General features: G+C 41.9%; 1 protein-coding gene across 1 annotated transcript in view; it reads left to right on the top strand.

Annotated features, from left to right (window-relative positions):
• Window positions 1–9933, top strand: part of adgrb2 (adhesion G protein-coupled receptor B2) — a gene marked incomplete at its 5' end in the record, with an annotated part of 277462 nt that extends 267529 nt beyond the window's left edge. Inside the window, 2 exons of the mRNA XM_080441985.1 lie at window positions 6684–6737; window positions 9586–9933. Coding sequence (XP_080298111.1) covers window positions 6684–6737; window positions 9586–9765 — 234 coding nt within the window. The 3' untranslated portion in view covers window positions 9766–9933. The remainder of the gene's footprint in view (window positions 1–6683; window positions 6738–9585) is intronic.
• Window positions 9934–17929: the final 7996 nt, after the last annotated feature.

Here is a 17929-nt window from a genome sequence, read left to right as displayed (position 1 = left end):
CAAATGGATGGGGCCCATATTAAATCTGCTGCCCCATAATGGAAGACAGTGTACAAATGAAGCCGGCGTGGGCTCGCTCAGGCAGAAAGACAAACCTGTCTGCCTGCTGCAGTACGCACTGCGCTGATGTTTAGATTCTGAATGGCCTCCTCCTCTGTCTTTGTCTCCGTCACCCTGGGGTGATCATGTCTTTACTTTATTTAGTGCAATTCCCCGTATGGTTCAGAAGGTGAATGCACAAGTTTGCCCGCAGCACCCAATGATGCAATAGGTAGTTTTGATACTTCATGTGCCAAGTTGTGCTAAGTTGTGCTTCTGTGTGTGTGTGTGTGTGTGTGTGTGTGTGTGTGTGTGTGTGTGTGTGTGTGTGTGCGTGTGTGGGTGTGTGCGTGCGCGCGCACTGCCATAGCCAATGCATATTTCAGCTCTCAAACGGAATGTGATTTTGTCCAGTTGTCTGCTGAATTGTTGATTAAATGAAGCATGCTTGAAAGTGGATCAGAGAGCAAGACAAATGACTCATTTGTTGTGATTTTACCCATGGTTGATCAGAGAGACAGCAAGTATATTATTACTATTATTATTATTGCCGTTATTATTATTATTATTATAATACAAAGGATGGAACCCCAGGGCCGGTCCATAAGTAAATGTATTCATCATATTCAATCATGCCCTGATTTCTACATTAGTCTGCCCCATAACAATGGAGGCAATACTGACTACTGAGCCTACATCCACGCTAATACGTTTTCATTTTAAAATGCTTAACTTTTGCTCTGTTTACGCCTAGTGTCCACACTACAATTGTTTTGAACCCCTAAAACTGAGACATTCGAAAATACTGCTGACCCGTTTTAGTCGAAGTTTTAACCTGGGTGGGCGGAAATGGAGACTGAAAACCCACATTCTTGATTGGGTCTTATCGGCCATGACGTGTCCTTCTCTGGTTCATCACGTCCCTATCACATGACCCTTTCCTGGAAGAAACCAGTGGTGGAAAAAGTACTCACATTTTTTACTCAAGTAAAAAAAAAGTATCAGTACTGCAATGTAGAAATACTCTTACAAGTAAAAGTTCGGAATTCAACATTTACTTGAGTAAAAGAACAAAAGTATTGGTATCAAAATGTACTTAAAGTACAAAAGTAGAAAGTACTAATTATGCAGAATGTCCCATTTTACAAGTTTTCAAATGTATAAAAAGCTTTTGAAAATAGCAGATCTACAAGCTCACAATGTGACGCATCGCGACGCACTGTGAGCTTGTAGATACTTAAGGATAAAGAAAGTAAATGTACCTCAAAATGTTACTTAAGTACAGTTTGAGTATGTGTACTTAGTTACTTTACACCATTGGAAGAAACCAAAGACATTAGTATCTACCAGTTTTTAATTCAACATGGATAACAGATTGCAAGCGCTATGCAAATTCTGCATTTTATAATGCATAATTGAACTACAATTTTCCACAAAATGCCTTCCTCCCTAGTATTTTCTGCAACTAACCACTAGTACGTGCACGTACCAAGTCAATGGTCATGTGATTTTTGCTTTCAGGCATCTACTTATGGACAGAGATTATTTCTGAAACTGCTAAAACGCTCGTGTGGACCGAGATTGTTTTTGTTTTAATATGCCATTTTGAAATGAAAACGTATTAATGTGAAAGAGGCCTGAGGGTGCTCTCATGTATTCACAGCTAAGATTAGTGGTTGTCATTGAAATTACCGCCCTGTTGTTAAGCCATTGAATGGGAATTTGGCTAGGTAATGTGCATGCTTTGAGGATGCCTGGTGTAAAGTGAAGATGTACAATTTTAAATGACAAAGGCCCTTTGTTATTGATTTAGCGGGGGCAATTTGACTGCACTTGCAAACCCCGAGGTCTGGTAGTCAATTTGCTGGCATTAAGCTAAGGGGCTCCAATTTCACATTTCAGCAATAAAAGCAAGTACTCCATTCACCTCCCCTCTTCTCCTTTCCTATCTCATTCTCTCCTCTAATCGTCCTCCCGGCCTGACATTTTTCTGTCTGTCTCCTTCATTTCCTCATCTCTTCCTCTAAACTCAGTCCTCAGTGACACGACTGAAGCATTAATTGAATAATTAATTCCTCTCATTAGCTTGTTTTTAATTATTTCCCTGCCCCCCTTCTCCTTGCTGAGCATAAACTCATCAACTGTTTTCTTCCTTCCACGCAAATTGCCCATGAAAACCGCGGACCGGTGTGGCGTGGCGTTATACCGCGCGCTAGCCGGCTCTCTCCCCGGTTCCATCAGTGGCTCCTAATGAGGAGTCGGTTAGCCCAGGCGGAACAAGGCTAACGCTAGCTTCGCGCACCGAGAGGCACAATGCTAATTTAGCTCGTTTAGTGTCCTTGGGCCAATTAAGGGGAGGTGAAAGGGGCCGAGCGCTATAGCCGGAACTATTTCAAGATGTGAGCACCAGCTTGAGATTGTAGCTCTGCACAGGGCTTGGCTGCAGCAAGCCGAGTGTGTGTCCTGATTGCTCGTTTGTTTGCAATATGTTGCACTAATGGAATTTATTTGCCTGACATTCACTGGATTTGGCGCTTTGAAGGCCTTATTACTTGTGACATAAATTCTTTCCCGGGTAAGGGGTAAGTGGTGCTAAAGACTGCTATAACCAATTACCATCTATTTTTTGTGCCCTTATAATCCTCCAATGCTGAATAGGCACTCTGGATTCTATCCCTACATGAATGGTATAGTATAATGAAGTATCGAAAGACTTTTAAGTGGAGAGGTTTGAGTTGAGTTCCAACTCGCTGACCCAAAACCCACGGACAACTCGTACACCGTAGTCATGTTCTGGTATCCACTCACTCTCCTCTGGGTTCCATGCTAGGCCCCGCTTGGTGTTAAGTATCAACTTATGTATATCATTTGTGTTTGTTTTCTTGTGAGCCTCTCACCCATCATCTGTTTTCTGGATTATTATAATTTTTTAAGCCTACTGGTTAACCTTTTTATTGATTGATTTATGTTTTTTTTTTTTTTTCTGTTTTGTTATGTCCATCGGCTGATTGGGTGTTGCTTGCATGTTTTCCGTCATGTCCTAGTTTGAATATAGCCAAACAGTCAGCAGACCCATGGGCGTCCAAGTCAACAAAGGTAAAAATTAACCCATTTATTCACAACCACCCGTGCCCCCCCCCCCCCCCTCATACCCAAGATAGCCTTCCATTCCATTAACCCGAATCCTGCATATCTCCACTCCACAGTCCCAAAGGGGATAGTCTATGGAGAGAGGGGCAGTGGGAATTCCACCCAATCCACTATCCAAGCTATCCTCGGAAATAAACCAATAGATGGCTTTAAATTATCTAATGATTGTTCGTTGTAGTTGACCTTCTTGATCCCTATTATCTATGTCTCTTCTCTCTTTAATAAGCATTTGATTAGTTTTAGTCATGTCTTATTAGCATGTAGCACTGTCTTCAATAGCACAATGCACTGCAATTGAAAGTATTGGTGAGACTGCATATAGGACGGATAAAAAAATGCACACTGCATAGTCAAAAGCTATTACCGGGACTGGTGAAAATAACCAAGTACAAGAGTGTTTGTGAAAGCCAGAGTGATCGATAGAAAAGAATGAGACAGAAGCAAATTGGATGGCAGCACAGAGCAGAGGAAAGAACATGGATACAGACCAAAGAACAGATAAAAAGCCAGGTGACTAAAGACCAAGGATAGAAAAAAGACGAAATGTTTGTGTGTTTATAGGCAGAGAGGCAGAAGACGGAATCAGCATTGAGTAGTTTATAATAATAATAAACTTTATTTGTTTAGCACCTTTCATGACATGAAATGCAGCTCAAAGTGCTTTACAGAGGGAGAATAAAGCAAGTCGCTACAGAAAAGTGCTTTACAGAAAAGGTACAAATAATGTACCAATAAAGCAACAAAGAAAAGCAAAAGCATAAAACAACATTACAAAGATATGTATAGCAAAAAAGGCAGTGAATCAAGCAAAATAGTGAGGACATGAATAACAACACAGAGATTTAAATATCAACTAAAAGCAAGAGTGAAGGCCAGCTTTAGCTGTTTGAAACACACACAATGAATAATGCATATCGTCGCTGTCGGGTGGAAACCTTGTATATCCAAAAGTGTTACTTTTCAGGAAACGGAAAAAAATAACCTGTGTTCCAATGGATCCAATGTAGTTATTTGTTAGTCACAAGCAGGGTTGCCAGATCTGTTTATTATAATTTCCCCGCAATATTTTATTTGAAAATAGCCGATCTACAAGCTTACAACGCGTCGCGATGCGACGCGTTGTAAGCTTGGTAACATATGTTAAAGTGCTCATGTGGCCCATAGTCGCTTCTTTGGGCTGGTTTTCCTAGACCTGGTTGCTTGTTTCTCTCACAGAATCTGGCAACACTGGTCACAAGCTCTTGTTAATACTTTTCAAAACCTTCACACACCACTTTCACTTAAAAAAAGAAAGAAGAAAGAATAGCAGATCTACAAGCTCACCACCCGTTGCATCATCATTCGTTGGGCTTGTAGATGGGCTATATTTGCTACTTTTGTGTGACACTCTTGTATGACGAAGTAGAAGTTGACATATGGAGATACAAGGTTTCTGCCAGACAGCGACGATATTCATGCATTTTCCTGCACAGAACACCACCAATCCACTTTTACCCTGGCTTCTGAAACACAGCATGCCCCTAATGTACACTTAAAATGACAAATAAGAGAATATCCCAATCTCTAGTACCACCATTAATGTGATTTAAGGTTAGGCTTGCAGTGAATCCTTAAATTGAAAAACAAAAACAAAAAAACGCATCTGAATTAAGACAGAAACGACATTGTGGCATTTAGCTGCAACCAGCATTTTAAATTATTCAAAACTGTCTTTCCGCCCCCCTTCCAGACAGCAAGGCACATTTCCATTTCCTCTTAAACAAATGAATTTGCTAAATGACTTTGTATTTATTTTAAGGGTCATTTAATATGCCCCTGACCAAACACCTTAAGCAAGAATTAAAGGTCCTCCATATTAAGTTATTTTAACAGGTCCGTGATTTGTTTGACTGAGGTAATGAAGTGAAAATGTATGCGTCATTCCTTTTTCAGGTTCTGGATTTTATCCACATTTTATTGAGAGTAGCCTCCAATGCTGCATATTGTGTTGAGGTGACAGCTTTAGGCAGTTCATAACTTAAAAGGGGGTGGACTGTAATTGACATGTTAAAAAGTTAAAGCTCTATATTCCGATAATAATCATAACTATAGTGTTTATTCGGTAACAGGGGTCTCCTCGTCTCCTTAGTACACAGAAAATAAATGTTCAGGATAGAAACCAATTTGATCCAATCAAGAGACAGAACTCCACAAAGATTACGTATCAATTTAAATGTTATAGTGCTCCAAGTTCCAATTTTGTCTGCTAATTTTTTTGTTTTGTTCAGTCACTTCCAATATCAATTGTTTATGCGGTATCCTGTCCTTTCTCCTGATTGGATAAAATTGGTATTTTTTCTGTTAAGCGAAGAGCTGGAGAGACCTGTTACTAAGCAAATTCTCTATAGCAACGATTACTATTAGAATATTATTTAACACTTATTTTAACAACAAATTTACACCCCCTTTGACCCCTATTTGCCAGCCTCTCTTTTTATCATTCACTTTAGCTGCTATTTCAGTACTGTTTACTGTAGATTATTTGATTATGTTTTTGTTTTGTTTTAGATCTTTAGATCAGACTAGCCAAGATGTTACTTTATCATACTCAACACTATAACACTTCAGTGTTGATATTGGCTGCTGGATCATCTACAGTATTAGTCTACATTAGACTGTGTTAGTACGTGTGTGTTAGTGTTGATTTTGACAGCACATTTTGATTCAGTTTTAGTCATAGTCTTTTGAATCAAATTCCATTTAGTTTTAGTCATATTTTAGTAATCTGAAATGTTTTACTGTTAGTCTAGTTTTAGTCGACTAAATATCATAAGATTATAGTCGAACAGATCTACAATTGATTTAGTCGACTAAAATGTATTTTGGCGATGACTTGATGGCGTCGTAATGGTAGATTTTACACTTGGTTGCGTGCTGAAAATAGCCGATCTACAAGCTCACAACGCGTCGCAGCGCGACGCGTTGTGAGCTTGTAGATCGGCTATTTTCAGAGCGCAACACCCGAGCGCAACCAAAACACAAAATGAGTCTTTTAGTTCTACTGGATATCTTCGCCACTATAGTCCCTCACTAACATTTTAGTCTAGTTTTTATTTGTTGACGAAATTGTCAATATATTTAGTCTTAGTTTTAGTCATCATAGCTTTGTTTTTATTTCGTTTTCGTCAGTGAAAAAAGGTAGTCGACGAACATTTTTCCTCATAGTTTTAGTCGACGAAATCAACACTGGTGTGTACATGCATTCTTCCATGATAGACACATTGTAGGGAACTGAGACAGGGAGCGAGAGAGAGAAAGGCAGAGAGAGAAAGGAGGGAAAAATGTCTTATAGCACAGAGCAACAGCTGCCTGTTCACCATCGAAGGTGTGCAAACATTGCCATTGTTTCAGGGAGCAGAGTTGTCAGTGACTGTGATTCCCTCCTTCTCTTCTCGTCTCTTCCTCTCTCTCTCGTTCCCCCTGCCTGTCTTCTCCCTCCCATTTCATCACCACAGAGGGAAAAGCGATGGAGCATTTCGTCTGCCAGCGGTGAAAAGTACTCGTCGAGTGTAAGTAGAGGGGCTTTCTGGCAGGGAGAAAGAAGGCAGAAATGGGGCGGGCGGGGGGCATGAGGTTGGGGGCGAAAAGGAACGAGAGAGATGAGATATGGTGGAAGGCGAAGGATAGACGTACGGCGGCAGTACAATCGCGTTAGCCCAGTCTCTTAGGGATAAAGTTAGGCTTAACTGCAGCATTACCCACATTCCTGCATTACAAAATGTTCCTTCGCCAGCGTTTAGCATGCAAATTGCCTCCCAGATTATGCCTTTTGTATTCATTTTACCAACTGTCAGCCTGCGACGCAGGGAGAATGATAATCAGGGTGATATTGCCCCCTGGTGGCGTAGCGATGAACATCACCTACGGTGGGGTGGGGTGGTGTGGTGTGGTGTGGGGTGGGTGGGGGCTAGAGGGAGTGGTGTGGGGGCTAGAGGGAGTGGTGTGGTGCTAGCTTCAAACAGAGTGTGCATGAGCGTGTGTGTGTGTGTGTGTGTGTGTGTGTGTGTGTGTGTGTGTGTGCCAGCGTGTGTCAAAGAGAGAGAGAAAGGGAGGTGTGAACATTTCAAAGAGACTTTCTTGTAATTTATGAGAGCTCAGCCAATGCAGGGTGCAGGTGAAGGTGAGGCAGGGTGAGAATGTGGGAAGAAGGGGAGAAAATGGGGAAAAAAAGCAAAGAGGTGATGACAGGTGAAGAGATGAAGTGGAAAAGAGAGAAGATCCAATAAATCCAGTGCACTCCACTGCCATGGATTACCTACAGTAAATGTAAATGTAGCAAAAGTGCGCGCACACACACACACACACACACACACACACACACACACACACACACACACACACACACACACACAGCACACACACACACACACATACACACACACGAGCGCAAATGAAAATCCCATGTTAATTAACTCTCGTCCCGAAAGGGTCATTTTTTTTACTGTGTGCACTGTCAGACATAAAACTGTGTTCTGGCTTACTCTCCAATAACTGGCCTGGTCAGTACTTTGCATGAGAAACTCCCTATAAGAAATCTAAGAGTAAAACCATGCCTTTTGCAAGTTACAGTAGCATCACCCATGCAGGCTAGCTATCCCCTCGCGCCTGGCTAACGGTTTCCTCCACAATCTGTGAAATCATTATCTTCTCGAGATAATGATCCCCCCGATTTGAATAATTGCCCTTATCTGATGCATAATACCACCTCTAAATCCGTTTTTAGTTAATCCCCCAGCATGCATTTTACATGCATGGAGGGCCCACCCGCAGACTGCATGCGGCGATCACAGACCAAGGCCTACAACAGATCAATCAATCTCGGAATCACTGATTGGGTGTGTTGGGAGATGAAGTAAGGGCAGGTATCACTGAAATGAATAATACAAGAAAGAGAATACTTGATTCCCATGAACTATGTGCGGTAGCGATTCGTCAGTATTCAGGGGAAGGGTTGAAGGTTTTTCATGTGATGGAATTTCGGTGTAAACGTGAAGAATTGCTATAAACAGGTGGGCATGCGTTATGATATCTGAGGGGGTGATTACAAAATACAAAGGATAGGCAAACTAGATTCAAATCTGTGTACAACATATGATGTCTCTGTATTTATTTTACCTAAAAGCCTGAGTTTTACTTTGCTGTGCACTGTGTTGCGCACAAAAAATAGATCAACAAGCTCACAACCCGTCGCACTGGGATGCTTTGTGAGCTCTTAGATCTGCTATTTTTGGCGCACAACAAAGTATAAATCAGGGCAGGATTAAAGCTGCAATCCCTAACTTTTTTATTTATGAATGAAACATTATTTTAACCAATCTTTGTATGGTAAAGTATGTCAATACAAAATAACTAACACAACTGCAGTGGTCGTAGTGGGTCTCCCTGCTCTTTCTGTTGAGATATTTACATCCTGTGGTTTGGGTAGGACCACTACTATTGGTTGACAAGAGGTATTGCATGAAACTCAAACGAAAATGTCTTCGCCTTGCCAAACTCGCTCTCCAGTAAAGCTCAACAGTAAACGTTTTTTTTTTCCGTGTTTGCGCGGTTAGAATCCCGGTCAGGACATGAAAGTTATACGGGTTGCTGCTTCAAATCTCTCGTGCCCTTAATTGGCCAAAGCAACAGGCAATTTCCAGGCGGTATCCACCGCTGCTGGTGAGAGAAAGTCTGTGTCATGACTCATTTCGTTGCTGTCGGGGGTAGAAACCTCACATCTCCGTATTTCGACGTTTCATGTTTTTTCCCCGTAAATGAATGCCCGCTTCTTCATCATAGAAGAGCGTCACAGCAAAAGTAGTGAAAATAGCAGATCTGCAAAGTCACGACGCGTCGCGAGCTTGTAGATCGTCTATTATCACTATTAACCCATTAAGACCAGGAACGCATTTTTGTTTAGATTTGAGCTAAAAAGCATTATTTTACAATTTGGCTTTTCAAAAATAGCAGATATACAAGCTCACGGAGTGCGAATATATATATTATTTCAAAGCAAACATTTTTAACTCAAATCTTTTCTTCTGGGGGGTCCCTGGAACAAAATATTTTGAGAAGGGGGTCCAAAATAATTTGGAGGTCCTTGACATAAAAAAAAGTTTGAGAACCACTGATATAACAACATACGTTTTTCAGAAAACTGTTATAGGATTTAGAAGACATTTTGTAGAATCGGAAACCTCAGGCCTTAATGGGTTTAAAAATAAGGGGGGAAAAAAACGAACATGTGAGGTTTCCGCCCGACGACAGCAATGACCTCTAGTATCTCCCATTTTCCCCATGCGGTTAATTTATGGTTCTTATGGTTCTCCCCTCTATACTTTCTTACCCCCCCCCCCCCCCCCCCCCCCTCCTCAACAGGACAATGCAACCCCGGAGGAGCAGCACTCCTGGGACAGCTTCAAGACCATGACTCCCAAGCTGTCTATTGTGCCTGGAGAGCAGAAGGACCGCATGGAGCTGCTGCACAGCAAAACCTGGGGCTCCTCCTCCGCTAACACGCCCGACTCGTCCGAGGGAGACTTCCAGACCGAAGTGTGAAGACACGCCCCCCCCCCATACACACACACACACACACACACACAACCACACACACACGCACGCACACACAGGCATACCTTAAACACAGTGGTGGGAAAAGTACTCAAATGTTTTACTTAAGTAAAAGTATCAATACTGCAATTTAGAAGTACTCCGTTACAAGTAAAAGTCCGGAATTCTAAATTGACTTGAGTAAAAGTGCAAAGGTATTGGTATCAAAATGTACTTAAAGTACCAAAAGTAAAAGTACTAAAATGTTTGAAAATAGCAGATCTACAAGCTCACAACGCGTTGTGTGCGTTGTGTGCTTGTAGATCAGTAGATCAGTTGCGTTGTGTGCTTGTAGATCAGCTATTTTCAAATAGCCTAGGTATAAAATAGGGCTAAAGTGGTTAATGTTTGTTTCATAATATCATAATTTATATCTGCAAAGTAACTAGTAACTAAATAATTGTAGAGGAGTAAAAGTACAATATTTGCCTCTGAGATGTAGTGGAGTAGAAGTAAAAGTATTGGAAATTGGAAATACTCAAGTAAAGTACAAATACCTCAAAATTGTACTTAAGTACAGTACTTAAGTAAATGTACTTAGTTACTTTCCACCACTGCACAGGCATACCTAAACATAATACACATACTGTATGCACATGTGCAAACTCAGACACAATGGCACACAACACACACACACACACACACACACACACACACACACACACACACACACACACACACACACACACACTGCTCTCCATGTCCTGCGATGTGCTCCAGTTTGGATCTTATACTGTATTTGTTTACTGCTGAAATGGACAGACAAAGGAAAGAAGACTGTTCTACTATATTTTCGCAACAAAACAAAAACTATTGAAATTTAAGAACAGGGGTTTGAAAAGTCTGCGACTGAGGACTGAATTTTTAAAAGAACTTTAAAAAAGAAAAAAAAAACTATGAAGAAACTGTTTCTGAAAAATGTCTTGATTTTATTCTGGAGAAAAAAAAGATCTCTTTCACTTGTTTGATGATTTGGAGAAAAAAAAGAATATGAAGAAAAAGAGGAATATTTCTGCACCGTTATGTTCTTTTTATAGAAATGGAAAAAAAAAATCTCACTGATGTCTGTCACATTAGATCCCATTAGGACTCCTGCCTTCATTTCTGTCCGTTTACCCTTTTAACCAAATGAACCCTATAGCGTCCCAACTCTGGGCATGTCATAATAGTTGAACATTCGGTGAAAATAGCTGATCTACACGTCACGGATGTGTTGTGAGCTTGTAGCTTGGCTATTTTTGCCTTTTGAGGTCAAATGGAGTACATAGGGTTTAAGTGGTTAATGGATGACGCAAACATCCCCTTTGTTTTTTCTTCCCTTTATATGGATGGATTAGACTCTAATCATTAGAGGGAAAGAGCTGCTCATTGATATGTGCCATCCTCTCTGCTGTTTCCACTCCAATAGAATTCATCCATTCATCTATTCCTCTCTGTCGACATTGTATTCCCATCTTTTTTTGTTTGGCATTTTCTATGATTTAGTTGAGAACAAAAAAGAAATGTCCTCCCCTATGGTTTGACGTTTTACTGATGGGGAAAATATTCAAACAAACAACAAACAAAAAAACTGTCTACAAAGTTGTGTTCTCTGGTCTATCTGTTAGAGAAGAATTGATTTGACTTTGGTTTGGTTTGTGCTGCCTTTCTTTTCCTGTGCGAATTTTTCCATGTGGAATTCTTAATTATGACTTCTTTTTTTTAACACACAGCAACATAATACGCAAACTTGCTTTCTGAGGTAATGTGCGCTGCATGTTATCCACTCATCTGGGGGGTGTATAAAAGGAAAGCAATCGTCATGCAGATTTTCACCCCCCCCTCCCCATTCATCCCCTCTGCATTGAGATAAAAGCTTTTCAAGTTTTGCCGCGTCTGAGTCCGTTAACAGCTCCAGCACATCTTTGTATTGTCCGTGAAAGGAATTTCAGAATGCATCGCTTCCCCTTCCCCTTATGGAAGTCTCGTAGGCTCTGTTCCTCTGTTTCCATTTCTCATATACGCCCTCACACTGCTTTAGAGTGGTGTATCGATCACTATGCCAGCCGACCTGGCCCTCCAGTTACTGAGGAAATGACGTTACTCTAGATGTCCTCGGGAGGTTTCGCAGCCAATAATGTCTCCAGCATCGAAACAACAAAAGGTATAAATGAAGCCAAATGTTATTCTTTTGTACAAGAACAGAGGTGGCTGTTTGTATCAGTTTAGACTAAACCTGTACTCTATGGTTTTTTTTGACCACTCATCTCTCCACAGATATCGTTCATCCCCCCACCCTCATTCAGTCCACCCCCATCATGAACATGACATCTCAATGTAGAAGCGCATATCTCCCATTAACAAAGGTAAGAGAGTCATGGTGACAGTCACGACGCCACTCTGTGAGAGAGTGCAGAGTTAATAAAGAAAACACAGTGCTATAGGTTTGATATATTACATCTGTATGTCGGTCATTACCAGAGAAAGTCCCTCGCTGTAGACCGCGTCGCTCTTCCACGGACCAGCCGAGAGACGTTAAGAGCACCGGATGAATTCAATAGCTTTCGGCTCAGTGTTTGAAGTACCTACCCAATTAGGCCAGCGGTGTGGGGAAAGAAAAGACGACGGGAGAAAAGAGCGAGCAAAAATAGGGAAGGGGGGGGAGTGGAGGGAGGGGTGGGTGGGTGCAGGCATGGAGACGCAGAGCAAGAGGTGGAGAGCTCAAAACAGTAATTATCCGGGGGATAGCGATTTGTCCTGACATTTTCCGACACAGCCCTCAAACCATCTGTTTAAAGATTCCCTAATGTAGTTGCGCAGCACAGCGCAGATGGTGAGACAGGAGCGCAGCCCTCTGTAACCTTTCAAGCTAATCAGCTGATAGGCAAACGTACAGTTTAGATCACTTTGAGATGGATTGAACCACCAAGTTGCAGAGTGAAGGGCACGTTCATATTACTGTGTCTAGGTCAGTGTGTGTGTGTGTGTGTGCGCGGGTTGGGGAGGGTGGGGGCTGTTCTGAAATGAAGCCTCCGGGAGTCTAATATCTACGAGATACCGATCGGAGAGTGTTACTCTAACACGATGAAACAATGTTGCATTGACACCCGACTGGATTAATCAGGAGTTGGATTTGAATTTGAATGTCATTTTAGAGAAAAGCCTCCGAATGAATCATTTACTGAGACTTGTTCCCATGGTAACATGTCAATTCTGTGTGCTGTCATCAGGCTGTATTGCAGTGGGCTGTGTTTGGTTTCCAGTCAGTGCAGTGTTGGCTCACGTTCGTTTTTTCTGTCCGAGATTTGCAACGTTTGATTTTAGGCGGTTGTGCATTTGAATGTGGTTGTGTCACGGGGTGAATTGTATGTTACACTAAGGTAAGTTGACGTCACTTAAGTCAAAATGAGTTTCATTTAAACATGCCACCAGAGTGATAGCTTTTCTTTTCTTAATCCCCCCCCCTTATTTTATAAAAAAAAAACAGTATCATGTTCTTTGTTTAGGCTTGCGATAACACAGATGGCAATAGTTTTATTTTTACAATAAAGAAAGCCCACAGTCTGGCATCTTGTGCACCTTTGTGTGTCGACAGCTTGCTAAACCCAACAGCCCCACAATGGAAAATCCTCTGAAATACGAAACAATAATCAAGCAAACTCCAGGAAGCCCTCAGCGTCTAACCTTTTCAACATACCATGCTTAAGTGATGACACCACTACGACCATCCAACATTCCAGTTGATTGCCGAAACCCTCTCCTCAACTCCCTTCCCTTTCCTCCCTCATTTATGTTGTTTTTATACATGAGATTGTATAAAGTAGTCCTCTGTTTTCATAGAGTGTCTTTTTATATGAAAATAAATTTTCAAATTGACATTGTCTCAACTGTACAGTATGTGCCATGTCCAGTGTGTCCAGCATGTCTGCTCGCAGCGTGGATGAAAACAGCGAGGGCACATTTTATTGTCTTTGTTTTTCTTCCCAGAGAACTGCTGGCAACACTGTGTAAAAATATTTCACCCTTGAGTATTGGGCATGACCAACTATGTTACCCAGATGCACTGATGCTTGACCGTAGCCAATCAGAGACCCCGCTGGCCCGTCTGTAAATGTAATAGGAACCGTTCTGTGCTTTTCAATTTAGGTTTGTTGTGTGTGGGGAGATGTCAAGTCAATGAAGTTGAAGTCATTATTCTGCAAAAAGAAAAAGAAAAAGTTTTCTTTCAGTCAACATTTATACAAATTACAATGCTCTTCCAGTGGCATTTTCATAAAACGGTTACATTTACTTGGATGAGCACGGCTGCATTGGACTGGATTGAGTTAGTGTCGTCGGCGCGCCAGAATTAAGGATTAGAGGATATGTCACCATGCATGCCTCAATCCCCTCTCATTTGCCCTCCAAGGGGCTTGTGGGTAATTAACCCATTGAGACCTGGAACTGTGTCATTTTTAGATTTGAGCTAAAAAGCATTATTTTACACTTTAGGCTATTCAAAAATAGCAGATATACAAGCTCATAGCGCGGCACCGAGTGCCGCGCTACGAGCTTGCATATCTGCTATTTTTGAAAAATCATGAAAATGTGTGCAAATCTTTGAACATAATATATTTTTAAAGCGAACATTTTTAACTCAAATCTTTGCTTCTGGGGGTCCCTGGAACAAAATATTTTGATGGGGGTCCGCGGCCAGATACATATAATTTTGGGGGTCCTTGACATGAAAAAGATTGAGCACCACTGATATAAAAACATACGTTTTTCAGAAAAAAAATTAGATTTAGGAGACATGTAGAATCGGCTTCAGGTCTCAATGGGTTAAGTGAAAGTGCACCAGATAACTGCCATCAGTCACTTCAGGGAAAGGCCACAGACTGGCACCGTAGCGCAAGTGGGAGTCACTGCTGGTGGTCAGAGGAGACACTGGCATGGGGCTGAAGCCGGGCCCCAAAGAGGTAAAAGCAAGGTGACAGAGTGACCACCAGGGAAGATTTCTCGCCCTACCTCGAGGTGGAGGAGTCACGGTGATTAGAGAGCCTGTCTGCTGTTTTTATCCCAGCGGTTTCTGGATAATTAGGTGGTCGGTCTGGTGTATCACAAGTGACCGGAGGAGAAGCCCCACCGACGGAGAGAATAATAGAGGGGAAGTAACGGGAGGTCGGAGATGAGTGAGATTGTAATCAACAAGACTGAAGCTGCTTGTCCTCCTGTAGCCCCTCCGCAGTTGGCCTCGCATAGATTTTGCGACGTAGAAGCTACTGCACGCAGAGAGTGCTGCCAAGCCGTAGATGTTACAAATAGCCGTTCACGAAAATGGCAGCAGGCCTTAAACGAGAGTTGATGGATGTGAAACACGGGAGTGCCAACGTGAAGAACTGCTGGGATACTGACGGAAAAGTGAGAAAATTAAGTACAGCAAATTCCCTGGCAATATGTAAGCTATGTTAGGAGTGGAACTGCATGTTGTCCTTTAGTACAGCAATAAAGTAATTGCACATAGGGGCAGCCAAGGATGAAGGCACGTGGGTTCATGTTGGTAGCATCTCTCTCTCTCTCTCTCTCTCTCTCTCTCTCTCTCTCTCCCCCCTGACCTCTCTCTCTCTCCCTGTCCCTGTGGTCAACAGATGGGCTTTTCCTGCAGGTTCTGGCACACCATGCGAATGAGACCTGACATGAAGAATGAAGTTGATGGAGGAGACTGGTGGTGGAGAGGTTTTAGAGTATTACATTTTAGTGTGAAGGCCTTTACACACTACAATATTCACCTACAAATATTTTTGCTCAAAACTATTCATAAAATGTATTTGTTCTTTGTGAAAGTACTCGGGACACAAACAACAGTTCAGAAAATATATATTTTTGGCCGAATTAATCACATGAAAGAAATGCCCCTGAAGCTGCTTGTCCTACAGTATTGTTGAGTAAAAGAGACCTATGTAAAGAACCCCATAAAAACCTCCCTGAATCGTGACCATAATTTCATGACCATTTTTGGACCATTTGGACAGGTTTAGACATCTTTGTCTTAAAGGGATACTTCACTTTAGGGCCGGGGACACATTTAAAAAAAATATTAAAAATAAATGAAAAAAGTTATGGAAAATTCATGGCCCCCTCACGCATTAGAGTGTCCTACTAATGCGTGAGGGGGCCATGAATTTTCCATAACTTTTTTCATTTATTTTTAATATTTTTTTTAAATGTGTCCCCGGCCCGAGAGTGAAGTATCCCTTTAAGTATAGCTTAAATGCGATGTTATGGATCAGATTCCAACAGTAAGCCAGTATGTCAGTGTTGGTTTTATGGTGTCAGTCATGGAAGGAGTGCCTGTCAGGGGTGCCTGGTGGTTCAGCCAGTTAATGCATGGACCACATGCTCCTTGAGATGCGAGGACCCGAGTTCAAATACAAATTTCTCCATGTCTTGCATGTATCTTTTCTCTTTCACTTTGGTTTCCTCTCTCTCTCTCTCTCTACCAGAGCCATATAAGGAGAATTGCATCACCTCCGTTCACTTCATCGGGCCAGTCCGAGGAGCCGAATAGTGACAAAACCGGAAGTTTATGGAATGCACTGGAGCGTTTGTCACTATTGTGAGTTTACATGAACCACGTGACCGCGCTGTTTCTGCCCCCTCTCCAATAGTAGACTCTGCACTCTACTAATGAAGCAAAAATGCCCAGAAAACAATCTGGTAACACTTGCTATGCATATCATGTCTATAATGCCTTATAATCATACTTATAATATATTATAATCTGCTTACCGGTAATGTTTATAATGCATCATACATGGGATGTATAGCAAGTGTTACCAATAATCTTTAAAAAAAATTAATGGTCATCCATTATTCTGGCTGTGCTAATTCATCAAGTGCCCTGTAGTCCCCATCATCCAGGATGTGGACTTACTTCAGACCTTAAGTGAGAGGCTTCTCGTGGCTCCACCAAGTTCTTCTCACAAAGAACTCTTCAAATGTCAGGGCGTCCCAAATTTAGTCGGCACGAAAGGCCTCAAACTCTGCCAAGCGCTTCTCGAAAAACACTGGCATAATTTAAGTGGGAGACGTGCACATTGTTAGGCTAATGCAATCCACCACAGCCCCAGTCACATGCACACAGTGAGAGTTGCTGGAAATGCAAGGGCAGACACTTGCTACATGTTAAACAGCAACTTAGCCCTTCGCGAGGCAAACACAGAGCTGCAAAAACCAAGAAAAGAACATTTGACGGTGCCTTGCAGGCAGCTTCGAACCTTAGGCAGTGTTTCCACTGAATGGGACGCGGGGAAGATGGGCTGACAGGGAGGTGAGGTGTCACGATGTGCCCCATCGGAGGTGTCTGGTGGCTCGGGTAATGAGACAACCAACCCAGGCTCCAACAGCCAGCTGTCCAATAATGGCCGGTAGTGAGTGCTCCAAATGAGCCCCTTCCACCTCTCTGCCTCCCGTCGGCACCTCAGACATCCTTTCTAGGTATAGGTGTGTGTGCGTGTGTGTGTGCGTGCGTGTGTGGTTGTGTGTCTCCATCTGAACGGGTGGGAGTTATCCCTGCTGGCTAAGACATCTTGACATCCATTTGAGCTGGGGTAAGGGCCTGGGTGAGATTCTTGACTTAGCAAGTCATTATTTGGCTCGGGGAAGTGTCAGTGACATCTGTAAAGAACAGTCTAACAATATTTTGGACACTGGTTTGTGCGTGTAAGGGCATCACCCGTATAACATGTAAGGGTAGGGGAAATGTTGAAGGACACAATGGCTGTTTACATGCACACCAATATCCCCTTAACCCATTCGATCCGGGAACGCATCTGTGTCATTTTAGATTTCTTTGGCTATTCAAAAATAGCAGATCTACAAGCTCATAGCGCAGCACCGAGTGCCGCGCTATGAGCTTGCTGATCTAGATTTTTTTTCTTATCGTGGGATTTTTTTGCAATTCTTTGAATATATATATATATATATATATATATATATTATATATATATATTTTTTTTTTAAAGCTAACATTTGTAACTCAAATCTTTGCGTCTGGGGATTCTACAAATGTCTTCTAAATCCTAACAGTTAAAACAAAAAAACTTTATGTTGCTATAATATCAGTGGTTCTCAAACATTTTTCATGTCAAGGACC

This window comes from Gymnoscopelus braueri (assembly GCF_963280865.1).
Source record: "Gymnoscopelus braueri genome assembly, chromosome: 11".
In the NCBI taxonomy this organism is placed as follows: Eukaryota; Metazoa; Chordata; class Actinopteri; order Myctophiformes; family Myctophidae; genus Gymnoscopelus; species Gymnoscopelus braueri.
The sequence above is the reverse complement of the archived record's forward strand: the minus strand, read 5'-3'. Positions and strand labels throughout refer to the sequence as shown.